General features: G+C 51.0%; 1 protein-coding gene across 3 annotated transcripts in view; it reads left to right on the forward strand.

Moving 5' to 3' along the window:
* Window positions 1-16,015, forward strand: part of clk2 (CDC like kinase 2) — a 35,687-nt gene extending 19,672 nt beyond the window's left edge. Inside the window, exons 4-13 of one of the 3 annotated variants that reach the window (XM_033015921.1) lie at window positions 2,649-2,742; window positions 3,150-3,216; window positions 4,923-5,039; window positions 8,658-8,824; window positions 10,051-10,145; window positions 10,278-10,407; window positions 12,841-12,923; window positions 13,001-13,101; window positions 13,915-14,005; window positions 15,039-16,015. In XM_033015921.1, coding sequence (XP_032871812.1) covers window positions 2,649-2,742; window positions 3,150-3,216; window positions 4,923-5,039; window positions 8,658-8,824; window positions 10,051-10,145; window positions 10,278-10,407; window positions 12,841-12,923; window positions 13,001-13,101; window positions 13,915-14,005; window positions 15,039-15,224 — 1,131 coding nt within the window. In that variant the 3' untranslated portion in view covers window positions 15,225-16,015. The remainder of the gene's footprint in view (window positions 1-2,648; window positions 2,743-3,149; window positions 3,217-4,922; window positions 5,040-8,657; window positions 8,825-10,050; window positions 10,146-10,277; window positions 10,408-12,840; window positions 12,924-13,000; window positions 13,102-13,914; window positions 14,006-15,038) is intronic. The other 2 variants (XM_033015922.1, XM_033015923.1) reach the window with 2 other exon arrangements.
* Window positions 16,016-27,210: the final 11,195 nt, after the last annotated feature.

Consider the following 27,210-nt stretch of genomic DNA (forward strand, 5'->3'; position numbering starts at 1 on the left):
TAGAGCCATTTTTCTTCTCGTCATTTGCGGTTGTGTGGACTGTTTTTAAGGTGGAACAGTTGCAGGGGGTCCAAGGGTTCTGGGGGGGGGGGGGGAGGGGGGCAGGGAACCAGCAGCAGTCTGTCGGCCTTGTGGGGCTAGGGTGGTCTCATTCAGTGGCCCACTCCACTGGGAGAAGTGGGGGGGGGGGGGGGAGTGGGATTTCCCTTGGCCTGGGGTGCACTTGGAGTAAACCAACTCCCAGGGCACACGAAGAGCCGCCTGCTCCATTCCATGGAGACCCATGGAGAACATGGGTGTTACTTTTATGCACACCCTCCCCACCCCACCAGACTCTGTCTCGGGGTGTGTGTGTGTATTTGTGGGCAGAACCTGCAGTTAAATGAACGCTTGAAGCAGGGATGTCTGAAGAAGGGTCTCGACCCGAAACGCCACCCATTCCTTCTCTCCAGAGATGCTGCCTGTCCCGCTGAGTTACTCCAGCATCTTGATTTAAACCAGCATCTGCAGTTCTTTCCTTCACTTGCTGAGGCCACTCTCTCCCTTTCCCTTCCTCCTTCTTCCACTTCCTTTGCTCTCCTCCCTCTCGTCCTCCTGCTCATCTCCGCTCTCTCTCTCTCTCTCTCTCTATCTCTCTCTCTCTCTCTCTTCCCCCCCTCTCTCTCTCTCTCTCTCTTCCCCCCCTCTCTCTCTCTCTCTCTCTTCCCCCTCTCTCTCTCTCTCTCTTCCCTCCATCCCCATCTCACCCTTTACTTCCCCCCTCTTCCCCTCCATCTCTCACCCTCTTTCCATCTCTCTCCCTTCTCTCTTTCTCTCTCTCTCTCTCTCGCTATGTCCCCCATCACAGAAACATAGAAAATAGGTGCAGGAGTAGAGGCCATTCGGCCCTTCGAGCCTGCACCGCCATTCAATATGATCATGGCTGATCATCCAACTCGGTATCCCATCCCTACCTTCTCTCCATACCCCCTGATCCCTTTAGCCACAAGGGCCACATCTAACTCCCTCTTAAATATAGCCAATGAACTGTGTGGCCTCAACTACCTTCTGTGGCAGAGAATTCCACAGATTCACCACTCTCTGTGTGGGAAAAAAATGTTTTTCTCATCTCTGTCCTAAAAGATTTCCCCTTTATCCTTAAACTGTGACTTCTGGACTTCCCCAACATCGGGAATAATCTTCCTGCATCTAGCCTGTCCAACCCCATAAGAATTTTGTGAGTTTCTATAAGATCCCCCCTCAATCTTTAAATTCTAACGTGTCTCTCTCCTCTCTCCCTCCCAGCCCGTTGCGTTGTTCTCCTTGCCCGAGCTGCTGTCATATCCCCCCCCCCCCCCCCCCGTTACAATCTCCACGATGTGATCACGTGGGTCAGAGCCAGTGTCCAACTGTGGCCAGGTGACAGGTTTATATAACCGATCACAGAGCCTTGTGACCACCGGGTGTGAAGCCAGGTGTTTGCTCTCTCCTGCACTGCAGAAGGCTCTGAGGGAGTGTTTGGATGTGTTTCGTCCCCTCTCCCTAACCCTCCATTAACACTGTCCTGCCCGCGAAGCTAGTTTGCTTTGGTGTTGAGGGCGTTGAGATATGGACCAGGCAGAATGACCTGGCCAGGAGGCAGTTTGAGGATATTCCACTCTGTGCACGTCGTGGTTGCAATGTTATAGACAAATGATCAGCTGGATTAGAATCGGGCGCCTGGATAAGACTGGGCAAGTTAATGCACTGTGCGGTAGAACGCTAGAGTTGGGAGCATTTACTGGGGACGGGTTGCAGCGATATTACGTTTCACATCCCCCGCCGAGCCCGAGCCAACGTGGCTCTAACACCAGAAGGCAGCGCGAGAGTCGCTTCCTCCCGCACCCCAAAGACGTGCAGATTTGTAACTTAATTGCCTTGGTATAAGTGTAAATTGTCCCGTGTGTGTGTGTGTGGGGGATAGTGTTAATGTGCGGGGTTAGCCGGTGCTCGGTGGGCCGTGCTGTATCTCTAAACTAAACCAGGTTGCAAGCGGCATCTGTCGCATGCTCAGCCCGGAGGAACCCCAGCAGCATGCACGTGGCTGCGACTGCGACTGCGACTGCTGCACCTTGCCTGGGCCAACAAACAGCAAGGGAGTAGTTGTTGGGGAAGGAGGGGGGGGAAGCTTACATTGAAAACACAATAATATCACTGCAACTCTCCTGGGAGTTAACGTTTTAAGTGCGGTTAATATATTAACTGCTTTAGTAATGATTTATTGGGTTTGCAGATAAAAAAGTTTGCTTTTTAAATTAAACCTTGCTTTTAAACTGTTTTGAGCGGGGTGGGAAGGTTGTAGGTTGGGGGTTTTTTGAAATGTTCGTTACTTTTTTTATTTTCTGAGTTAGTACTTTGTATCTTGACATGTTCCCTTGCAATATCCCTATCGTTATATATCCTCTGTGGGCGTATCAATTGCCTGGAATCTTGACAATCTGGCAATCGACCACTCCGTCGCTGCCTCCCCTTCTTCTCTACAATGCGAACATCCCCAAACCGTCCAATGTGGCTGGCTGCTGGTTTTGGAAAATGTCTCTCTCCAATTTGGCTTGGATGATGGTTTTGCTGGGGCGCCTCTATGTGTGCTGCTGTCGCCACCCGACCCCCCGGGGAACCTGCGAGCGCAGCGGAGTCATCAGAGCAGCAGGAGGGCCAAGAGTGTGGAAGATGACAACGAGGGGCACCTGATCTATCGCACCGGCGACTGGCTACAAGAACGATGTACAAGCTTAAGTCGTAACTTCATTTAGCTCTAATAGTTAAGATCCCGAAAAAAAAAAAAAAAAAAAAAAAAGTTGCCGAAATCTCATTGCTGTTTTTATTTTCTAATCTCCCCCCCCCTTCCTCCTCCTCCTGCTTATTTTTTTATGTTTATACTTGTTATAATTTACCCTAAATGCAGGAAAATAATATTGTACAGAAGTCTTTTTTTTCTCAGCAGATGGTGTTATATGCTTTCTGCTTCAGCCATGTGCCTTTCTTGTACTGACAAAAGTGCAAAACAAAACTCTGTAATGAGAAGAGCCTTTGTAATTTATCTACAGTCTGACGTTCTTTTTTTTAAATGTTGCTCTCTTTCAGTCCCATCTGAGAGTCTCATTTTTGCTTTCTCTCTCTCTCCTTGTCAGATGAAATTGTTAGCACTTTAGGTGAAGGAACCTTTGGCAAAGTCATAGAATGCATTGACCATCGAAGGTAAGTGCCAGCTGCTTCCGTTTCCTTCCCTCCCTCCCTCCCTCCCTCCCTTCCCCGAACCAAGCCACAGGTGAAAAAATCACAGTTAGACACAAGCACACAGCGGGTCAGGCAGCATCTCTGGAGAAAAGGTGACCTTTCAGCTTGAAAATAGACACAAAATGCTGGAGTAACTCAGCGGGTGAGGCAGCATCTATGGAGCGAAGGAATAGGTGACGTTTCAGGTCGAGACCCCTCTGGAAACTCAGCGGGTGAGGCAGCATCTGTGGAGCAAAGGGATAGGTGACGTTTCAGGTCGAGACCCCTCTGGAAACTCAGCGAGTGAGGCAGCATCTGTGGAGCGAAGGAATAGGTGACGTTTCAGGTCGAGACCCCTCTGGAAACTCAGCGGGTGAGGCAGCATCTGTGGAGCTAAGGGACCCTTCAGGTCGAGACCCTTCCGGTAACGCCATCTATTTCTTCACTCCACAGATGCTGCCTCACCCGCTGAGTTTCTCCAGCATTTTTGTCGACCTGCTGAGTTACTCCAGCGCGTATATCTTTTTAAAAAAACAATAAACCGAGTGGAGGTTTGAGGGCGATGCATAGAAACTTCAAGGTGACTTAGGACAAGTTGAGTGAGTGGGCAAGCGTGTGGCAGATGAGCTAACATCACAGACCGACATGAAGATGTCCACTTCACAAGGAAACCAGAACAGCAAAGCATTATTTAAATGGTCATATGGAATAGGAGTAGAATTAGACCATTCGGACCATCAAGTCTACTCCGCCATTCAATCATGGCTGATCTATCTCTCCCTCCTAACGGTCAAGGGGCCCAATCTACAAGTACAAGTGGCAAATGACCCGAAACGTCACCCATTCCTTCACTCCATAGATGCTGCCTCACCCGCTGAGTTTCCAGAAGGGTCTTGACCCAAAACGTTACCTATTCCTTCGCTCCATAGATGCTGCTGCACCCGCTGAGTTTCTCCAGCATTTTTGTGTACCTTCGATTTTCCAGCATCTGCAGTTCCTTCTTAAACACATCGGGAACATGTTTCCTGCCTCTAGCATGTCCAAGCCCTTAACAATCTTATATGTTTCAATGAGATTTCCTCTCATTCTTCTAAACGCCAGAGTGTACAAGCCCAGCCGTTCCATTCTCTCAGCGTATGACAGTCCCATATCCCGGAAATTAACCTTGCATTTCCAATGCGGGAGTTTCTCCAGCATTTTTGTCCACCTATCTATCCATGGTCTCTCCAGAGATGCTGCCTGTCCCGCTGAGTTACTCCAGCTTTTTGTGTCTATCTAAGGTTCAGACTAGCGTCTGCAGTTCCTTCCTACACAGTATCTCAGGACCACTCTCTGGTTGTGGTAGGATGGTTCAGTTGCCTGATAACAGCTGGGAAGAATGTGGAAGAAAGAACCGCAGATGCTGGTAAAATCGTAGGTAGACAAAATGCTGGAGTAACTCAGTGGGTGAGGCAGCATCCATGGAGAGAAGGAATGGGCGGGGCTTCGGGTCGGAAGAAGGGTCTCGACCTGAAACGTCACCCATTCCTTCTCTCCAGAGATGCTGCCTGTCCCGCTGAGTTACTTCAACACTTTGTGTCTACCAACAGCTGGGAAGAAACAGTCCCTAAATCTGGACCGTAGTTTGTAGTAATGCCTGTTGCAGTGGCGAGGCTGCACCTCCTGACTGTTCCACCGTGTCTTCACAGGGGTAGCTCTCGAGTGGCCCTTAAAATAATAAAGAATGTGGAGAAATATAGAGAGGCTGCCCGTCTAGAAATCAACGTGCTGGAAAAAATCAACGTACAAGACCCCGAAAACAAATTGTAAGTAACGTCGCGGAACTTATTTGTACCGAATTGTAGGTCTCCTGTGCTGGCTGCCTGCCTTACTGAATCCTGTATCTGCGTTTATTTATCATTGTCTGGGGGGAAGGGGTTTAATTTCCTGTGGTGGGCGGTGTGGTATAGTTCCCCTGTTCTGTAGACGTGCGGGTGTGGTAGAGAAGGGTTTGGAGGCACAGGGATGAATGTGTAACATGCCTGGGGCAGGGAACTCTTGTTGATCCCTTCAGACAGACAGTGGGGAAACAGGCCCTTCGGCCCACCAAGTCTGCACTGACCAGCGATCACTGGCACCATCCTACACACCATGGACAATTTTTGCAATTTTGCCAAAGCCAATTCACCTACCTCCTGGGTACACAAAATTGCTGGAGGAACTCAGCGGGTGCAGCAGCATCTATGGAGCGAAGGAAATAGGCGACGTTTCGGCCCGAAACGTCGCCTATTTCCTTCGCTCCATAGATGCTGCTGCACCCGCTGAGTTCCTCCAGCAATTTTGTGTACCTTCGATATTCCAGCATCTGCAGTTCCCTTTTGAACACTTCACCTACCTCCTGCACGTCTTTGGGATGTGGGGGGAAACCGGAGCACCCGGAGAAAAGCCACGCGGTCACGGCGAGAAGGGACAAACTCCACACAGACCATCAATATCAATACATAGCAAAAGGATTTGAGTATAGGAGCAGGGAGGTTCTACTGCAGTTGTACAGGGTCTTGGTGAGACCACACCTGGAGTATTGCGTACAGTTTTCGTCTCCTAATCTGAGGAAAGACATTCTTGCCATAGAGGGAGTACAGAGAAGGTTCACCAGACTGATTCCTGGGATGTCAGGACTTTCATATGAAGAAAGACTGGATAGACTCGGCTTGTACTCGCTAGAATTTAGATGATTGAGGGGGGATCTTATAGAAACTTACAAAATTCTTACGGGGTTGGACAGGCTAGATGCAGGAAGATTATTCCCGATGTTGGGGAAGTCCAGAACAAGGGGTCACAGTTTAAGGATAAGGGGGAAATCTTTTAGGACCGAGATGAGGAAAAAGTTTTTCACACAGAGAGTGGTGAATCTGTGGAATTCTCTGCCGCAGAAGGTAGTTTGGCCAGTTCATTGGCTATATTTAAGAGGGAGTTAGATGTGGCCCTTGTGGCTAGAGGGATCAGGGGGTATGGAGAGAAGGCAGGTACAGGATACTGAGTTGGATGATCAACCATGATCATATTGAATGGCGGTGCAGGCTCGAAGGGCCGAATGGCCTCTACTCCTGCACCTATTGTCTATGTTTCTAATACAATACAATACAATCAGTTTTATTTGTCACATTGCACATAAAGTGCAAGTGAAATGAATTTGTCAGCAGCGATACAATGATAAAGAACACACAATACACAATAAAAATTTAACACAAACATCCACCACAGCATTCATCACTGTGGTGGAAGGCACAACATTTGGCCAGTCCTCCTCCATTTCCCCCCGTGGGTGAGACCAGAGTCCAGAGTCAGTCCAGGATCGGCTCTTCCTCACCGGAGACCGCGGCTTTAGGTTGGTGTTGGCCGCAGGCCGGCGGTCGAGATTTAAAGTCCCCGCCGCAGCCAGAAGCACCGCAGACCGCAGGGCTGGCGGTCGAAGCTCCCCTCCAGGGGTGCTGTTAAGTCCACGCCGGGTCCGCGGTAGAAGTTGGCTGCGGGCCGCCGGTGGAAGCTCCTTCTTCTCCCGGGTCCCCGCGCCAGCTGGAGCTTCAGGCTGCCGGCTGCCGCGGGCCAGCGAAACGGAGCGCTCCCCTCTCGCGAGCCCCAGCGAGGGCTCGCCTGCTCCACGCCGAGAGTCCACGCTGCGCCCGCCGCTGGAGCCCCGGGAAAGGCCGCCCGATCCTCGTTGTTAGGCCACGGGGGAGACGACCTGGAAAAAGTTGCCTCTCCGTGGAGGAGGCGACCGAAACGGTTTCCCCCTCACCACCCCCCACACAAGACACACAAAGAAACACAAAAAACATACTTTAAAACATACTAAAAAAGTTGGGGGGAAACGGACATGCTGCTGACAGGGCGCCGGCTTGCAGAGCCCCCACCGACAATCACCCGCACTCAGGATTGAAGCCGGTTCTCTGGCGCTGTGAGGCAGCACCTCCGCGGCTACACCACTGAACCACCGCCCCCGTTTCCTGAGTTTGGGCCAGTTCTTGGAGACGTGCAGTTGCCACACGAGAAGACATCCAAGTTCAATGGACAATAGGTGCAGGAGGAGGCTATTCGGCCCTTCGAGCCAGCACCGCCATTCACTGTGATCATGGCTGATCATCCCCAATCTGTACCCCGCTCCTGCCTTCTCCCCATACCCTCATGTTTCCGATGTTGGAGTCCAGAACCAGGGGCCACACACACAGTTTAAGAATAAGGCGGAAGCCATTTAGAACGGAGAGGAGGAAACACTTTTTCTCAGAGAGTGGTGAGTCTGTGGAATTCTCTGCCTCAGAGGGCGGTGGAGGCCGGTTCTCTGGATGCTTTCAAGAGAGAGCTGGATAGGGCTCTTAAAAATAGCGGAGTCAGGGGATATGGGGAGAAGGCAGGAACGGGGTACTGATTGGGGATGATCAGCCATGATCACATTGAATGGTCGGTGCTGGCTTGAAGGGCCAAATGGCCTACTCCTGCACCTATTGTCTATTGCCTCTGACTCCGCTATCTTTAAGATCCCTATCCAGCTCTCTCTTGAAAGTATCCAGAGAACCTGCCTCCACCGCCCTCTGAGGCAGGGAATTCCACAGACTCACAACTCTCTCTCTCTCTGTGAAGAAGTTGAAAGTTTTCCAGGGTCAGAGCTGGGCGACGGCTCCTTGGCCCGAAGCGTTAATGTTGGGTTGATCTCCACGATGGTGCGGCTACTGGAGCTGCTGCCGAGCACAAACCTGTGGCCCGGCATGGTGCCTGGTGCCGTCGTGTAGAGTCGTGCACCTTCTCTCTGTCACCCTGCGGGGGTTCCTCCCTCATCCCCAGGTTCGTGCAGGCCGGAAGATTCATCGGCCGCTGTGGATTGCAGGCCGGGTCATTGGGCATTTTTAGGGCAGATTCTTGATTAGTGCGGGTGTCGAGGGATTTGGGGGAGAAGGCGGGAAAATGGGGATGGGGGGGAAAGATAGATCAGCCGCCATTGAATGGCGGAGGTAGACAAAATTGCTGGAGAAACTCAGCGGGTACGGCAGCATCTATGGAGCGAAGGAAATAGGCAACGTTTCGGGACGAAACCCAAAACATTGCCTATTTCCGTCAGGTTTTGGCCCGACACGTTGCCTATTTCCTTCGCTCCATAGATGCTGCTGCACCCGCTGAGTTTCTCCAGCAATTTTGTCTACCTTCGATTTTCCAGCATCTGCACAGTTCCTTCTTGAACATTGAATGGCAGAGTAGACTTTATGGGGGGAGGGGGGGGATGGCTTACTCCTGTGACCGTGGGGTCTGTTTCTGTGCTGTACTGTTCTAAGTGTGGGAAGGGACTGCGGATGCTGGTTTAAATCGAAGTTCGATGTACTGGCAAAGGGCCCGGTCGGTCTCTTGTGTGGTACGGAGTGTCTAAATGCTCTCCCGTCTGCTCCCCCCCTCAGCCAATGTGTACAGATGTTCGACTGGTTCGATTACCACGGCCACATATGTATATCGTTTGAGTTGCTGGGCCAGAGTACCTTTGACTTCCTGAAGGACAACAATTACTCACCGTACCCCATCCACCAAGTGCGGCACATGGCCTTCCAGACCTGCCACGCCGTTAACTGTGAGTTCCCTCGCGCTTCCACCGGCCAGCAACCGTCGCGCAGTAAAATTCCTCTCCTCAATCCGCCCTTCACTCGGGGGAGGAAGGCCTTGAGTCAGTCCGTCGAAGGCCTTGAGTCAGTCCGTCGCTTCATTCGTTTTTATTTTTCCGCTCATGGGTCATGGGCAGGACTGCCGTTATTTATTGCCCTTCCCTTATCTTTCCTTCCCCCCCCCCCCTAAAGCAGTCAAGAGTCGGAGAAATTAGTGGCGCTGGGGTCATGTAAAAGCAAGGCCTTCCCCGAAGCCGTTTCACAATTTCCTGGCTGTTTGCTGTTTGCAATATATCTTAACCCGTTAAATAGGAATTCCTCCATCGGCGGTCGAGAACTGGGGATGTCTCTCTGTGTGTGTGTGGGGGGGGGGGGGGAGGGGGTGGTTCGGGGGGGGGGGTCTTGGCTACAAGGTGAGGGTTGGAGAGACTTGGATTGTTTTCTCCAGGAGTTCAAGAAAGAGATCGGGTGGGAATGTTTGTAACATTGGGAGAGGCGTAGATAAGGGCCTTTCTCACAGGGTGGAAATGTCCAGCACTAGACATTGTCCTTGAGACTCTTGAAAGGCGCCAATAAATAAATAAAAAATAGATGAATAAATAAATAAAATAAATGGATGGGTTTATTATTATTATTGTTCTAAACTGAGAGGGGCGAAGTTTAAAGGAGATGAGCGGGGCGAGTGTTTTATTTAGAGGGTGGTGGGTGCCTGGCACACGCTGTAGGTCAGGAGGTTTTTAGATCGGCACATGGAATAATAGGCATGTCAGGAATCTGAGGGGTGACTTTTTCTCACAAGGTTTAATGGGAACCTGAGGGGTAACTTATTCACACAAAGGGTGGAACGAGCTGCCAGAGGAAGTAGTCGAGGTTGGGACTATCCCAGTGTTTAACAAACATTTAGGCAGGTACTTGGATAGGACAGGTTTGGAGGGATGTGGGCAGGTGGGACTAGTGTAGCTGTTGGGCAAGTTGGGCCGAAGGGCCTGTTTCCACACTGTGTCCCTCTGTGACTCGAGTACCAGGAATTGAGGGATGTGGATCATGTGCAGGTGGTTGGTCTCAGGATAGACGTAGTGGGCCGAATGGCCTGTTCCCATGCTATGCCGTGCTAAACTTGAGTGTTGTGTTGCTGAGCTCTGTGGAGCCACTGATCCCTGTGGTTATCTAACCTTTGCTTTTATCTCTTTAATAGTTTTACATGAGAACAAGCTCACTCACACTGACCTTAAACCCGAGAACATTCTTTTTGTAAATTCTGACTCCGAGGTTGTGGGTAACGTGGAAAAGGTAGGAGTGTGTGCGTTAGTAGTCTCCTTGTGGCTGCCGGGACTTTGAAACCCTTGTCAATGTTGCCTGTTATCTTCCGCCCCTTGCTGCGGGCCGCCGGGCCAGCTTGACTTTTATTCCTCTCCTTTGCAGAAGCGAGAGGAGCGAGTGGTTAAAAACACGGCCACGCGGGTGGTGGACTTTGGCAGTGCCACCTTCGACCACGAGCACCACAGCACCATCGTCTCCACGCGGCATTACCGGGCGCCGGAGGTCATACTCGGTGAGCGCTTCCCCTCTGGTTACCGATGGGTTTGGGAGGAAGAAGGGTCTTCCCCCTCAGCCAACAATGGGCCACTCGACATTTCCTTGATCGTCTGTCGTTTTCACACCTCGCCCTTCCACATCTCTAGTCATAGAAACATAGACAATAGGTGCAGGAGTAGAGGCCATTCGGCCCTTCGAGCCTGCACCGCCATTCAATATGATCATGGCTGATCATCCAACTCAGTATCCCATCCCTGCCTTCTCTCCATACCCTCTGATCCCCTTAGCCACAAGGGCCACATCTAACTCCCTCTTAAATATAGCCAATGAACTGTGGCCTCGACTACCCTCTGTGGCAGAGAGTTCCAGAGATTCACCACTCTCTGTGTGAAAAAAGTTCTTCTCATCTCGGTTTTAAAGGATTTCCCCCTTATCCTTAAGCTGTGACCCCTTGTCCTGGACTTCCCCAACATCGGGAGCAATCTTCCTGCATCTAGCCTGTCCAACCCCTTAAGAATTTTGTAAGTTTCTATAAGATCCCCTCTCAATCTCCTAAATTCTAGAGAGTATATAGTATATAGAGAGTATATAGTCTTCCCTCTCCCCCTGACACTCAGTCTGAAGAAGGGTCTGGACCCGAAACGTCGCCCATTCCTTCTCTCCAGAGATGCTGCCTGTCCCGCTGATGTTACTCCAGCTTTTTTGTGTCTATCTTCGCTCTTTGTGTGTGTCTGATCCTTGAGTGTGTGTGTGTGACGAGTCTGTGGAATTCTCTGCCTCAGAGGGCGATGGAGGCCGGTTCTCTGGATGCTTTCAAGAGAGAGCTAGATAGGGCTCTTAAAAGTAGCGGAGTCAGGGGATATGGGGAGAAGGCAGGAACGGGCTACTGATTGGGGATGATCAGCCATGATCACATTGAATGGCGGTGCTGGCTCGAAGGGCCGAATGGCCTACTCCTGCACGTATTGTCTATTGTCTATTGTTCTATCAGTAACTGGTGTAGGTGGATATTGGGGAGAGGTTAATGCCAAGGGAATAGTCGCTGGAGGCCGACAACAGCCTGGGACTTGCCTGGACTTGCCCGGCTTGTTAGAACTAGAACGTGGACGTTGAACATGGCATCAACACATGGTGCCTCTTGCTCAGCAGATTATTCCTGGAGACTTGCCAATCGGGGAACGGTGTTATGGTGATGTGTGGGGAGGAACTGCAGATGCTGGTTTAAACCGAAGATAGACACAAAAAGCTGGGGTAACATCAGCGGGACAGGCAGCATCGCTGGAGAGAAACAACGGGTGACGTCGCGGGTCGAGGCCCTTCTTCAGACTGAGGGAAAGGCGAAAGGAGAGATATAGACAATGATGTAGAGAGATAAAGAATTGTCTGAAGAAAGGTCTCGAGCCGAAACATCACCTATTCATGTTCTCCAAAGATGCTGCCTGACCCGCTGAGTTACTCCAGCTTTGTGTGCCTGTCTTCAGTTTAAAGCAGCAGCTGTAATTCCTTCTTAAACACTTTTCTCCCCCCAGGGTGGAAATGGCCAACACTAAAGAACGTAGCTTTAAGGTGAGAGGGGGAAAGATGAATTGAGATGTGCGGGGCAACTTTTAATACACACAGGGTGGTGGGGGCCTGGAACGCATTGCCAGGGAAACAGATACAGGAATTACATTTGAGACTTTTGGACGACAATAGACAATAGGTGCAGGAGTAGACCATTCGGCCCTTCAAGCCAGCACCGCCATTCACTGTGATCATGGCTGATCATCCCCAATCAGTACCCCCCCGTTCCTGCCTTCTCCCCATATCCCTCGATTCCATTAGCCCCAAGAGCTAAATCTAACTATCTCTTGAAAACATCCAGTGAATCTACATGAAATAAAGGGGAGGCCATTTAAGACTGAGGTGAGAAAAAAGCGTTTTCACCCAGAGAGTTGTGAATTTGTGGAATTCCCTGCCACAGAGGGCAGTGGAGGCCAAGTCACTGGATGGATTTAAGAGAGAGTTAGATAGAACTCTAGGGGCTGGTGGAGTCAGGGATATGGGGACGGGTTATTGATTGGAGACGATCAGCCATGATTAGTCTGTTCGGCACGGACTAGAAGGGTCGAGATGGCCTGTTTCCGTGCTGTAATTGTTATATGGTTATATTACAATTAATGGTTACTCGAAGGGCCGAATGGCCTCCTCTTGCACCGATTTTCTATGTAACATTCTGACTCTGAACCAGTCGATCTTCATTCTCAGGGTTATTGTTTTAACTTGTGTTCTAACAGATCTCTCTGCAGTCCTTCCTTCCTCACCAAGCCGTGCTTTTGCAAAAGGGTTCTCTCTTTCCCGAGGTGGTCGATTAGACAGTCAAATTCAGCCTTGTTGATGTCTGGTCTGTTTGCGTTGGTCTAACGCTGTTTCTTCCTGTCCCCCCCCCCCCCCCCCCCCCCCCCCGCAGAGCTCGGCTGGTCCCAGCCCTGTGACGTGTGGAGCATCGGTTGCATCGTCTTTGAATATTACCTCGGCTTCACCCTGTTCCAGGTAAGTTTTGACTCCCCGGGCCCCCGCCCTCCTCCCGGTACGTTCACGCACGATGCCCGCGCCTAGTTTCCCTGAAGCCCATCCCTTTCCGTTTGCAGACCCACGACAACCGTGAGCACCTGGCCATGATGGAGCGGATCCTGGGCCCCATTCCCGCACGGATGATCCGAAAGACCAGGTGAGGCGCCCCTCGGAAGCGATCGGTTCAGCTTCTCGTCACCTGTACCGAGAAAAGCTTTTAGACAATAGGTGCAGGAGTAGGCCATTCGGCCCTTCGAGCCAGCACCTCCATTCAATATATAGACAATAGGTGCAGGAGTAGGCCATTCGGCCCTTCGAGCCAGCACCTCCATTCAATATATAGACAATAGGTGCAGGAGTCGGCCATTCGGCCCTTCGAGCCAGCTCCGCCATTCAATATGATAGACAATAGGTGCAGGAGTAGGCCATTCGGCCCTTCGAGCCAGCACCGCCATTCAATATGATAGACAATAGGTGCAGGAGTAGGCCATTCGGCCCTTCGAGCCAGCACCTCCATTCAATATATAGACAATAAGTGCAGGAGTCGGCCATTCGGCCCTTCGAGCCAGCACCGCCATTCAACATGATCATGGCTGATCATCCACAATCAGTACCCCGTTCCCGCCATCTCCCCACACCCCTTGATTCCGTTAGCCCCAAGAGCTAAATCTGACTATCTCTTGCAAGCATCTGGTGAATCGGCCTCCACTGCCTTCTATGGCAGAGAATTCCACAACTCTCTGGGTGGAAAAGTTTTTCCTCATCTCAAGTCCTAAATGGCCGACCCCTTATTCTTGTAGAACTAGTGTATGGGTGATTGATGGTGGGCATGGACTTGTTGGGCCGAAGGGACTGTTTGGGGAGGGGGACATTGCCGTTGATGGGGTCACGGTGGGAGGTGGGAGTGAAGGATTGGGATGAGGCGTTTGAGAGACGGTTCAAATGTGTTTTGATGACTTGCCCTCAACAGGAAACAGAAGTATTTCTATCATGGCCGCCTGGACTGGGATGACAACAGCTCGGCTGGAAGATACGTGCGGGAGAACTGCAAGCCATTGAAAGTGAGTGCATGCTGGCTTCTGTGTGGGCCCAGATATCTGTTTCCGGCCTTGCTTCCCCTTCCCCTCGGTCCCCCGGGTTGCCTGCTTCCGTCTCCCCCAGTCTCCTCTGCTCCCAACTCCCCCGGTGTCGGGCAGTTACGGGGAGAAGGCAGGAGGAAGGGGGTTTGGAGGGAGAGATCGATCATATGGTCATAAGTGTCGAAGTAGGAACTGCAGATGCTGGAAAATCCAAGGTGGACAAAAATGCTGGAGAAACTCAGCGGGTGCGGCAGCATCTATGGAGCGAAGGGAATAGGCAACGTTTCAGGTCGAAATCCTGAAGGAAATAGGCAACGTTTCAGGTCGAAATCCTGTAGGAAATAGGCAACGTTTCAGGTCGAAACCCGGAAGGAAATAGGCAACGTTTCAGGTCGAAATCCTGAAGGAAATAGGCAACGTTTCAGGTCGAAATCCTGAAGGAAACAGGCAACGTTTCAGGTCGAAATCCTGAAGGAAATAGGCAACATTTCGGGTCGAAACCCGGAAGGGTTTCGTCCCGAAACGTTGCCTATTTCCTTCGCTCCATAGATGCTGCTGCACCCGCTGAGTTTCTCCAGCATTTTTGTCTACCTTATATGGTCATAAGTGATGGGAGCAGAATCTCCCCCCCCCCCTGTACAAGAATCTATCTACCTCTGCCTTAAATCAGCCATGATTGAATCATGGCGGAGTGGACTTGAGCCGAGTGGCCCTCAGCCTGCCCCTATATCATTTGTGACCTTGCCAACTCCACCTTTTGGCGGTGCAGCGGTTAGTCGACTTGCTGCTTGCCGCACAGCGCCTGAGACGATGCTTTGATCCTGCCTGTGCGGAGTTTGCACGTTGTTCCCTGGTTCTCCGGTTTCCCCTCACCAATTGTAGATCGCCCCTGGTGTGTGGGATAGTGCTAGTGTACGGGGTTGATCGCTGGTCGGCACGGACTCTCCGGGCCGAAGGGCCTGTTTCCGCGCTGTACCTCTACAGTTAACTAAACTACGGTGTCCCTTTTTCCTAGCGTTACATGATCACCGAAACAGAGGAGCACTGCCAGTTGTTCGGCCTGATCGAGAGGATGCTGGACTACGAGCCCTCCAAGCGCATCACCCTCGCCGACGCCCTGCGGCACCCTTTCTTCGACCTGCTCAAGGCCGAGCCCAAGAGCACAAAACCCTGGGACTCCAACCGTGACATCAGCAGATGACCCAGACAGAGCAGAGCCGGGGGGACCTTGGGGGGGAGAGGGAGGGGGAGAGAGAGAGAGAGAAAGAAGATCCTTTATTTTGTTTAGCCTAACTTATTCCTTCTGACTGCTACTCGCCTGGGACCCGGGACTCTCGCTGTCCTGCCCCCTCCACCACTGCCTGGATCGTCGGGGGATGACGGAGGATTTGGGGGGGGGGTGAACGCTGTCTGAAATAAACATTTTCTTTTGTTGTTTGTTGAGAGGCGCACAAACTGTGGGGTTGTGTGTGTGTGTGTGTGATGGGGGGGTGGCTGCCTCTTGAGCCTGGGCGGGCTTGCATGCCTGTAAACTGTGAGGTCTACTCCCACCCCCACCCACAAAAAAAAACCTCTTGCTCAACACAGCCCTGACCCTCCCCTCTCTGCCCGACAGAGACACACACACACAGACACACAGGACTAAATCGGTACTCTCCCCCTCCCCCAATTATCGGAAGCGTTTGGGCGGGATTCCCCCCCACTCCCCGCCTGCTCAAGCCATTGACCCAGCTACAGGTAGTGTTAAATGGTGGAGAGACCCCCCCCCCCCACACACACACACACATTCATGGTGACCACCACAGCCTCTGTGCCACGAATCTTGGCTTCCATCTCGTTTACACAACTTCAGCGGGCATGCTCTAGATAATCGGATGGGGGGGACAGACTGACGGACAGACGTCAGAGGTTAGGTGCTTTTTTTTTTGTGATGGTTTAAAATAGGTTTATTGGACATGTGTTTTTTTATATATATATCTATATAAAATAAAATCTTTGTATTGTCTTGTGTGGGACTGGACTGGTGGGAGGAGAGGGGGGGGGCGGAGAGAGAGAGAGAGATCCTATCTCTCTCAGTGTTACCCTGCGCTAGGTCGGTGGCAAGGGAGGGGGGGAAGAAGGGCTTTAGATACATAGAAAATAGCTGCAGGCGGAGGCCGTTCGACCCTTTGAGCAGGGGCAGGAGGAGGTGGGGGTCAGAGATACACAGACAATAGGCGCACCACCCCTCGAGTCAGCACCGCCGTTCAATATGATCATGGCTGATCATTCAGAGTCAGTACCCTGTGCCTGCTTTCTCATTAAAAAAATAGCTGCAGGAGGAGGCCATTCGGCCCTTTGAGCCAGCTACAGGTAGTGTTGAATGGTGGAGAGACCCCCCCCCCCCACACACACACACATTCATGGTGACCACCACAGCCTCTATGCCACGAATCTTGGCTTCCATCTCGTTTACACAACTTCAGCGGGCATGCTCTAGATAATCGGATTGTGATCATGGCTGATCGTCCCCAATCAGTAACCTGTGCCTGCCTTCTCCCCATATCCCTTGATTCCACTAGCCCCTAGAGCTCTATCTAACTCTTTTAAATCCATCCAGTGACTTGGCCTCCACTGCCCTCTGTGGCAGGGAATTCCACAAATTCACAACTCTCTGGGTGAAAAAGTTTTTTCTCACCTCAGTCTTAAATGGCCTCCCCTTTATTCTAAGACTGTGTGTGGCCCCTGGTTCTGGACTCGCCCAACATTGGGAACATTTTTCCTGCATCTAGCTTGTCCAGTCCTTTCATAATTTTATATGTTTCTATAAGATCCCCCTCATTCTTCTAAACTCCAGTATTTAGAGATACAGTGCGGAAACTGGCCCTTCGGCCCATCGCATCCGAGCTGACCAGCGATCCCCGCACACTAACCTCAGCCTTAAATGGCCTGTTCTTTATTCTTAGACTGCCCCCTGGTTCTGGACTCCCCCAACATTGGGAACATTTTTCCTGCATCTAGCTTGTCCAGTCCTTCTATAATTTTATATGTTGCTATTAGATGCCCTCTCATCCTTCTAAATTCCAGTGAATACAAGCCCAGTCTTTCCTCATATGACAGTCCCGCCATCCCGGGGATTAACCTGGTGAACCTACGCTGCACTGCCTCAATCACAAGGACGTCCTTCCTCAAATTAGGAAACCAAAACTGCACACAATACTCCAGATTTGGTCTCACCAGGGCCCTGTACAGCTGCAGAAGAACCTCTTTACTCCTATACTCAAATCCTCTCGTAATGAAGGCCAACATGCCATTAGCTTTCTTCACTGCCTGCTGAACCTGTATGTGTACTTGCAGTGACTGGTGTACAAGGACCCCCAGGTCTTGTTGCACTTCCCTTTTTCCTAATCTGACACCAATAAGATAGTAATCTGCCTCCTTGTTCTAGCTGCCAAAGTGGATAACCTCGCATTTATCTACATTATACCGCATCTGCCCACTCACTCAACCTGTCCAAGTCACCCTGCAACCTCCTAGCATCATCATTGCAGTTCACATTGCCACCCAGCTTTGTGTCATCTGCAAACTTGCTGGTGTTACTTTTAAACCCATCATCTAGATCAATATATATATTGTAAATAGTCGTAGTCCCAGCACCGAGCCTTGCGGTACCCCACTAGTCACTGCCTGCCATTCTGACGGATCCGTTTATTCCTACTCTTTGTTTCCTGTCTTCCAACCAATTCTCTATCCATGTCAATACCTTCCCCCTAGTACCAAGTGCACTAATCTCCTATGTGGGACCATATCAAAGCCTTTCTGAAAGTCCAGATACACCACATCCACTGGCTCTCCTTCATCCATTTTACTTGTCACATCCTCAAATTCCAAAAGATTAGTCAAGCAGGATTTCCCCTTCATAAATCCATGCTGACTTGGACAAATCCTTTTACTGCTATCCAAATGTGCCGTTATTCTTTAATAATTGATTCCAGCAACTTCCCCACCACCGATGTCGGGCTAACTGGTCTACAATTCCCAGTTTTCCCTCTCGCTCCTTTCTTGAAATAGTGGGATAACATTAGCTGCCCTCCGATCCACAGGAACTGATCCTGAGTCTATAGAGCATTGGAAAATGATCACCAATGCGTCCACGGTTTCTAGAGCCACCTCCTTGAGTACCCAGGCACGCAGACCATCAGGCCCTGGGGATTTATCAGCCTTCAGTCCCATCAGTTTACCCAATGCTATCTCTTGCCTAATGCAAATGTCTTTCAGTTCCTCTGTCTCCATAGACGATCTGTCCTCCAGTACATCTGGGAGATTGTTTGTGTCTTCCTTAGTGAAGACAGAATCAAAGTACCTGCAACTCTTCTGCCATTTCCTTGTTCCCCATAATAAGTTCACCTATTTCTGCCTTCAAGGGACCCACATTTGTCTTTACTAATCTTTTTCTCTTAACATACCTAAAGAAGCTATTACCATCCTTTATATTCTTGGCCAGCTTACCCTCGTACTTTATCTTTTCACCCCGTATTGCCGTCTTTGTTAGCTTCTGTTGTCCTTTGAAAGTTTCCCAATCCTCTCGCTTCCCGCTACTCTGGGATGTTGTACATACACCCTTTAGTTTTATTCCATCCCTAACTTCCCTTGTCAGCCACGGTTGCCCCTTACTCCCCTTGGAATCACTCTTCCTCTTTCTCCCCATATCCCTTGGTTCCATTAACCCTAAGAGCTAAATCTTAACTCTCGAAAACTCCAATGAATTGGCCTTCTGTGGCAGAGAATTCACAACTCTGGGTGAAAATGTTTTTCCTCATCTCAGTCTGAAATGGCCAACCCCTTATTCTTAAACTGAAGAAGGGTTTCGGCCCGAAATGTTGCCTTTTTCCTTCGCTCCATAGATGCTGCTGCACCCGCTGAGTTTCTCCAGCTTTTTTGTGTACCTTCGATTTTCCAGCATCTGCAGTTCCTTCTTAAACACCTTATTCTTAAACTGTGTGACCCCTGGTTCTGGACTCTGCTAACATCAGTAACATTTTTCCTGCATCTAGCCTGTCCAATCCCTTATGAAATGTTACATGTTTCTCTCAGATACCCTCTCATCCTTCTAAATTCCAGTGAATACAAGCCCAGTCGACCCATTCTTTCATCATATCAGTCGGGTGTGGAGTTAGTTAATATAGAGATACAGCGTGGAAACGTGGCCCTTCAGCCCACTGAGTCCATGCCGACCAGCGATCCCTGCACACACTTATAATAATAATAATGGATGGGATTTATATAGCGCCTTTCTAATACTCAAGGCGCTTTACATCTCATTATTCATTCACTCCTCAGTCACACTCGGTGGTGGTAAGCTACTTCTGTAGCCACAGTTGCCCTGGGGCAGACTGACGGAAGCGTGGCTGCCAATCCGCGCCTACGGCCCCTCCGACCACCACCAATCACTCTCACACATTCACACACAGGCAAAGGGGGGTGAAGTGTCTTGCCCAAGGACACAACGACAGTATGCACTCCAAGCGGGATTCGAACCGGCTACCTTCCGGTTGCCAGCCGAACACTTAGCCCATTGTGCCATCTGTCGTCCCTGTCCCACTTAGGAAACCTCTGGAGACTGCGCCCCCACCCAAGGTTCCTGGAGGTTGCAGGTAGGGAGACTGACGGGAACCGCACGGAAACCTTGGGTGGGGCGCAAAGTCTCCAGAGGTTTCCGTTAAAAGTTTCCTAAGTGGGACGGGGGGGCATTTACTTGTCCCGTACACGAGGCCCAAAACTGGGGGGGTGGTGCCGACCAACCACGAAGGGGCCCAGGCGTCTGAGCAGAATAATCGGGTCAGCTTCCAGTGCGTAATGGGATAATCCGCGCTGAACGGATTGGAATGGATTTGCACGGAGCTGTCTCGAAGCTTCGGAGGAGGAGGAGAAGGGATCGGCAGCGTGAAGAAGGACGTTGGCCCCGTTAGACTTGTGGAATTGCCACAGGGGGGGGAGGAAGGAAGGAAGGAAGGGAGACTCGGAGCGGTGATCTTTACGCAGGTGAGTTGGCTGGCCCCATCTGTAACTCTGGGTGTTGCACAGATATGTGACAGCATTGAGTTCCTTCACAGCAGCAGCAGTGGCCTAACGTCAACATAATAATACATTTTATTTATGGGCGCCTTTCAAGAGTCTCAAGGACACCTTACAAAAATTTAGCAAGTAGAGGAAAAACATGTAAGGGGAATGAAATAAATAGTAGAGACATGACTAGTACACAAACTAAAGACAGAATTCAATACAAAACACAATATGAGGCAATTCAAGCACAGATGAAAATGGAGGGGGACGTGGGGCTAAGGATAGGCAGAGGTGAAGAGATGGGTCCTGAGGCGGGACTGGAAGATGGTGAGGGACACGGAATTGCGGATCAGTTGGGGGAGGGAGTTCCAGAGCCTGGGAGCTGCCCTGGAGAAGGCTCTGTCCCCAAAACTGCGGAGGTTGGATTCGTGGATGGAGAGGAGACCGGCTGATGTGGATCTGAGGGACCGTGAGGGTTGGTAGGGGGAGAGGAGGTCAGTGAGATATGGGGGGGGGGCAGATGGTGGAGGGCTTTGTAGGTGAGGACCAGGATTTTGTAGGTGATCCGGTGGGAGATGGGAAGCCAGTGAAGTTGTTTGACGACTGGAGTGATGTGATGCCAGGATTTGGTGTGGGTGATGAGTCGGGCGGCTGCGTTCTGGACCAGTTGGAGTCGGTTGATGTAGGTGGTGCTGATGCCAAGGAGAAGTGAGTTGCAGTAGTCCAGTCGGGAGGAGATGAAGGCATGGATGAGTCTTTCAGCAGCGGGAGGTGTGAGAGAGGGTCTGAGTTTGGCGATGTTGCGGAGATGAAAGAAGGAGGTTTTAATGACATGGCGGATGTGAGGCTCAAGGGAGAGGGTGGAATCAAAGATCACGCCAAGGTTGCGGGCCTGGGGAGATGGGGAGACAGTGGTGCCGTCGATGGTGAGAGTGGGGTTATTGTCTCATATATTCATTGTTAACACACTCTAAGATTATTTTCCATACAAAGGGTATCACGTTGGCGCAGCGGTAGAGTTGCTGCCTCACAGCGCCGGTGACCCGGGTTTGATCCCGACCTGAGGTGCTGTCTGTACGGAGTTTGCACGTTTCCCCTTTGTGACCGCGTGGGTTTCCTCCCACACTCCACAAAGACGTGCTGGTTTGTAGGCTAATTGGTTTGGTATAACTTCAAATTGTCCCGAGTGCGTGTGCGGGGAAGATGGTGTGCGGGGATGGCTGGTCGGTGCGGACTCGATGGGCCGAAGGGCCTGTTTCTGCACTGTATCTCCAAACTAAACCGAATGTTCCAGCAATCACCCATTTCATCCCTCCCCCACCCAAGTCGCACCAGCTTCTTGTTCCCATCCAACAAGCGTCACACCAGCTTCTTGTTCCCATCCAACAAACGTCACACCAGCTTCTTGTTCCCATCCAACAAGAGTCACACCAGCTTCTCGTTCCCATCCAACAAACGTCACACCAGCTTCTTGTTCCCATCCAACAAACGTCACACCAGCTTCTCGTTCCCATCCAACAAACGTCACACCAGCTTCTCGTTCCCATCCAACAAACGTCACACCAGCTTCTTGTTCCCATCCAACAAACGTCACACCAGCTTCTCGTTCCCATCCAACAAACGTCACACCAGCTTCTCGTTCCCATCCAACAAACGTCACACCAGCTTCTTGTTACCATCCAACAAACGTCACACCAGCTTCTAGTTCTCATCCAGCAAACGTCACACCAGCTTCTTGTTCCCATCCAACAAACGTCACACCAGCTTCTCGTTCCCATCCAACAAACGTCACACCAGCTTGTAGTTCTCACCCAACAAACGTCACACCAGCTTCTTGTTCCCATCCAACAAACGGATAACAATGGCCTGTTTCCATTGTGACTTTTTTTCTTATCTTGTATTCATTATATGCCGGTAGCCGGTTCGAACCCCGCTTGGAGTGCATACTGTCGTTGTGTCCTTGGGCAAGACACTTCACCCACCTTTGCCTGTGTGTGAATGTGTGTGAGTGATTGGTGGTGGTCGGAGGGGCCGTAGGCGCAGATTGGCAGCCACGCTTCCGTCAGTCTGCCCCAGGGCAGCTGCGGCTACAGAAGTAGCTTACCACCACCGAGTGTGACTGAGTATTAGAAAGGCGCTATATAAATCCCATCCATTATTATTATTATTATTATTATTATATATATCTACATCATCATCTATATCTCTCGTTTCCCCCTCCCCTGACTCAGTCTGAAGAAGGGTCTCGGCCAGAAACGTCACCCATTCCTTCACTCCAGAGATGCTGCCTGTCCCGCTGAGTTACTCCAGCACTTTGTGTCCATCTTCGGTTTAAACCAGCATCTGCAGTTCCTTCTCTCACACACACAGTGAAAATCCCTCTGCGCTGTCCCTTTCATACCAAGACTATTAACCTACAAACATGTACGTCTTTGTGGAGTGTGGGAGAAAACGGATCTCGGGGGAAAAAAGCAACTCGGGTGACGGGGTGAACGTGCAAACTCCGTACAGGCAGCACCCGTAGTCGGGATCGAACCCGGGTGTCTGCCACTGTAAAGCAGAAACTAAAGGTGCTGGAAAGGGTGCGGAGAAGGTTTGCGAGGATATTGCCAGGACTCGAGGCCCTGAGCTACCGTGGTTGAGGAGGCTGGGACTCTATACCTTGGAGTGCAGGAGGATGAGGGGTGATCTTATAGAGGTGGACTAGATCACGAGGGGGAATAGACAGAGTGAAAGCATTTTGCCCAGAGTAGGGGAATCGAGGACCAGAGGACACGGGTTCAAGGTGAAGGGGAAAAGATTTAATAGGAATCTGAGGGGTAACTTTTTGTAGGTGTATGGAACGAGCTGCCGGAGGAGGTAGTTGAGGCTGGGACTATCCCAACGTTTAAGAAACAGTTAGACAGGTATATGGATAAGACAGGTTTGGAGGGATATGGACCAAACGCAGGCAGGTGGGACTAGTGTAGATGGGGCATGTTGGCTAGGCTGGGCAAGTTGGGCCGAAGGGCCTGTTTCCACACTGTATCACTCAGTAACCTCAGCCCAGATCACAATAACAAGTATTTCCGCTGACTGGTTAGCACGCAACACGGCATCTTTCCACTGTACCTCGGTACACGTGACAATAAACTACCGGTGGCACAGAGGGGAGAGCTGCTGCCTCACGACGCCAGAGACCCGGGTTCGATCCCGACTGCGGGCGCTGTCTGTACGGAGTTTGCACCTTTTCTCCCCGTGACCTGCGTGGGTTTTCTCCGGGCGCTCCGGGTTTCCTCCCGCACTCTCCACAAAGGCATGAAGTGCGTGTTTGCAGGTTTATTGGCTTGGTGTGAATGTAAATTGTCCCCTAGTGTGTGTGTGGGGGGGGATAGTATTAGTGTGCGGGGATCGCTGGGCCGAAGGGCCTGATTCCGTGCTGTATCTCTGAAATAAACTAAATTAATGCACCCCCTGTGGACAGATGAGGGAAGGGAGGGGGGGGGGGGGGGTTCCAGCTGTGTGTGTGTGTGACTGCTGGGTCTTTCTCTCCCGGATCCAGGTTCGATTCCCGGCCCCCCCCCCCTGCTCTCAGCGATGGGCTCCGTGGCCAGGCTGGGGATGGGAGGGCCAGCCTCGTGGATGGGGTGCTGCCTTGCCCCTCAGCCCGAGGGGAGGAGGTCGGGGAGCGAGCCCGCAGCGAGACTGACCCACGAAGAGTATCGGATACATGTGCAGGAGCTGGAGCAGGAGAGGCAAGTGGGGGGAGGGGCGGGGAGCAAACTTGGGGGGGAGGGGTGGGGGTGTGGAGGGGAGCAAGGAAGAAGTGCCCTCTCCCTCTTGCCACTGTCGTACGCTGAGAGAATGTGGAGCGGCTGGGCTTGTACACTCTGTGGAGTTTAGAAGGATGAGAGGGCATCTCATTGAAACATATATGAGATTGTTAAGGGTTTGGACACGCTAGAGGCAGGAAACATGTTCCCGATGTTGGGGGAGTCCAGAACCAGGGGCCACACACACACACACACACACACACAAACACACACACACACACACACACACACACACACACACACACACACACACACACACACACACACACACACACACACACACACACAGTTTAAGAATAAGGGGTCGGCCATTTCGAACGGCGATGAGAAGAAAAAAAAATTTCTCACAGTGAGAGTTGTGAGTCTGTGGAATTCTCTGCCTCTGGTGGAGGCCGGTTCTCTGGATGCTTTCAAGAGAGAGCTAGATAGGGCTCTTAAAGATAGCAGAGTCAGGGGATACGGGGAGAAGGCAGGAACGGGGTACTGATTGGGGATGATCACAATGAATGGCGGTGCTGGCTTGAAGGGCCGAATGGCCTCCTCCCGCACCTGTTGCCTATTGTCTATAGCCATCACACAAACCAACCTCACTCAGTCTGAAGTAGAGAAAAGTGCTGGAGAAACTCAGCGGGTGAGGCAGCATCTATGGAGCGAAGGAAATAGGCGACGTTTCGGGTCGAGACCCTTCTTCAGACCGATGTGGGGCGGAGACAGTGGGCTGTGGGAGAGCTGGGAAGGGTAGGGGAAAGAGGGAGAAATAAGGGAATACCTGAAATTGGAGAAGTCAATGTTCATACCGCTGGGGTGTAAACTGCCCAAGCGAAATGTTGCCTATTTCCTTCGCTCCATAGATGCTGCCTCACCCGCTGAGTTTCTCCAGCATTTTTGTCTACCTTCGATTTTTCCAGCACCTGCAGTTCCTTCTTAAACAAGAGCTTCAGTCTGAAGTAATTGATTGTAATCATCTACAGTCTTTCCGCTGACTGGATAGCATGCAACACTTCGCTGTACCCCATAGAAACATAGACAATAGGTGCAGGAGGAGGCCATTCGGCCCTTCGAGCCAGCACCGCCATTCATTGTGATCGTGGCTGATCGTCCCCAATCAATAACCCGTGCCTGCCTTCTCCCCACATCCCTTGACTCCACCAGCCCCTAGAGCTCTATCTAACTCTCTCTTAAATCCATCCAGTGACTTGGCCTCCACTGCCCTCTGTGGCAGGGAATTCCACAAATTCACAACTCCGGGTGAAAAAGTTTTTTCTCACCTCTGTCTTAAATGGCCTCCCCTTTATTCTAAGACTGTGTGTGGCCCCTGGTTCTGGACTCGCCCAACATTGGGAACATCTTTCCTGCATCTAGCTTGTCCAGTCCTTTTATAATTTTATATGTTTCTATAAGAGAACCCCCTCATCCTTCTAAACTCCAGTGAATACAAGCCTAGTCTTTTCAATCTTTCCTCATATGACAATCCCGCCATCCCAGGGATCGATCTGGTGAACCTACGCTGGGCTCCCTCAATCACAAGGATGTCCTTCCTCAAATTAGGAGACCAAAACTGTACACAATACTCCAGATGTGGTCTCACCAGAGCCCTGTACAACTGCAGAAGAACCTCTACTCAAATCACATGGCAAGTTGGGCTCGACTCAGTGCAAGAAGGTCACCTAAACAAAGGTGCCAAATACTAGCAGGTGGGACTAGTGTAGATGGGACATCGCAGTTGCTGCCTCAAAAAGGCTGGCAGCATCATCAAGGACCCACACCATCCTGGCCACACACTCATCTCCCCGCTGCCTTCAGGTAGAAGGTACAGGAGCCTGAAATCTGCAACGACCAGGTTCAGGAATAGCTACTTCCCCACAGCCATCAGGCTGTTAAACACAACTTCAAACAAACTCTGAACAATAACAATCCCCCTCCCGTACCACCCCCTCCCCGGGCACTTTCCGTTGCAACCGCAAGAGATGCAACACCTGTCCCTTCACCTCCCCCCTCGACTCCATTCAAGGACCCAAGCAGTCGTTCCAGGTGCGACAAAGGCTCACCTGTATCTCCCTCCAACCTCATCTACTGCATCCGCTGCTCTAGATGTCAGCTGATCTACATCGGGGAGACTAAGCGGAGGTTGGGCGATCGTTTCACCGAACACCTCCGCTCAGTCCGCAATAACCTACCTGAACTCCCGGTGGCTCAGCACTTCAACTCCCCCTCCCATTCCCAATCCGACCTCTCTGTCCTGGGTCTCCTCCATTGACAGAGTGAGCAACACCGGAAATTGGAGTAACAGCACCTCATATTCCGCCTGGGTTGCTTGCGTCCGGATGGCATGAACGTTGAATTCTCCCAGTTTTGCTAGCCCTTGCTGTCTCCTCCCCTTCCTTAACCCTCGAGCTGTCTCCTCCCACCCTCCCATCCGCCCTCGGGCGCCTCCCCCTCCCTTTTTCCTTCCTTCTCCCCCCCCCCCCACCCCCTATCAGTCTGAAGAAGGGTTTCGGCCCGAAACGTTGCCTATTTCCTTCGCTCCATAGATGCTGCTGCACCCGCTGAGTTTCTCCAGCATTTTTGTGTACCTTCTGAACAATAAGAGTCTGGTGCACTTTTTAAAGGCGAGGCAAACAATTGGGCTGCAGCCACTTTACAGCCGCATCGAGGGGACTCACCGTGGAGTTGACGTGCGTTCAGTGTGATTCGCAACTTAGAGAGCCGCGACCCTCTCGCTTCCTGGGTCTGGCAGAGTCCGAGTGAGGGACTACACTTCCGGGTTTTATAGTCCCTCCCCCCTGCCGCCAGCGGGGGCAGCAGAGAGAATGGCAATTTTAAAAAAAACATTAATATCTCTCTGATTTTTCATCGATGGGAAAAATCAGAGAGATGTTAATGTTTTTTTTTAAATTGGCATTCTCATCGATGGGAAAAATCCTCCGGTCCCGGAAGGCGGAGGGGGGGGGGCTCTGAGCGAGGTGGCCAAAAATGACGGCGGCGTTCTCTCGGAAATCGCAGCACAGTGGGCCAAAAGCGGTCAAGAACAGACTTTTAGTAATATAGAGATATACGGTCTATAGACACATTGAACTTTCGTCTCCTGTTCTGTATTATGTTTACATATTCTGTTGTGCTGCAGCAAGCAGGAATGTCATTGTCCTATCTGGGGCACACGACAATAAAACTCTCCTCGGTAAGACTCTTGGCGTGGTCGGAGTGGGCAAGTATTGTACCATCAACAAGCCAAGTCACATTTATTTATATAGCACATTTAAAAAACAACTCTCGTTGGCCAAGGTGCTTAACATTTGTTATAAGAATAGCACAACAAAACAGACTACATACATA

This window comes from Amblyraja radiata, chromosome 47 (genome assembly GCF_010909765.2).
Source record: "Amblyraja radiata isolate CabotCenter1 chromosome 47, sAmbRad1.1.pri, whole genome shotgun sequence".
Taxonomy (NCBI): Eukaryota; Metazoa; Chordata; class Chondrichthyes; order Rajiformes; family Rajidae; genus Amblyraja; species Amblyraja radiata.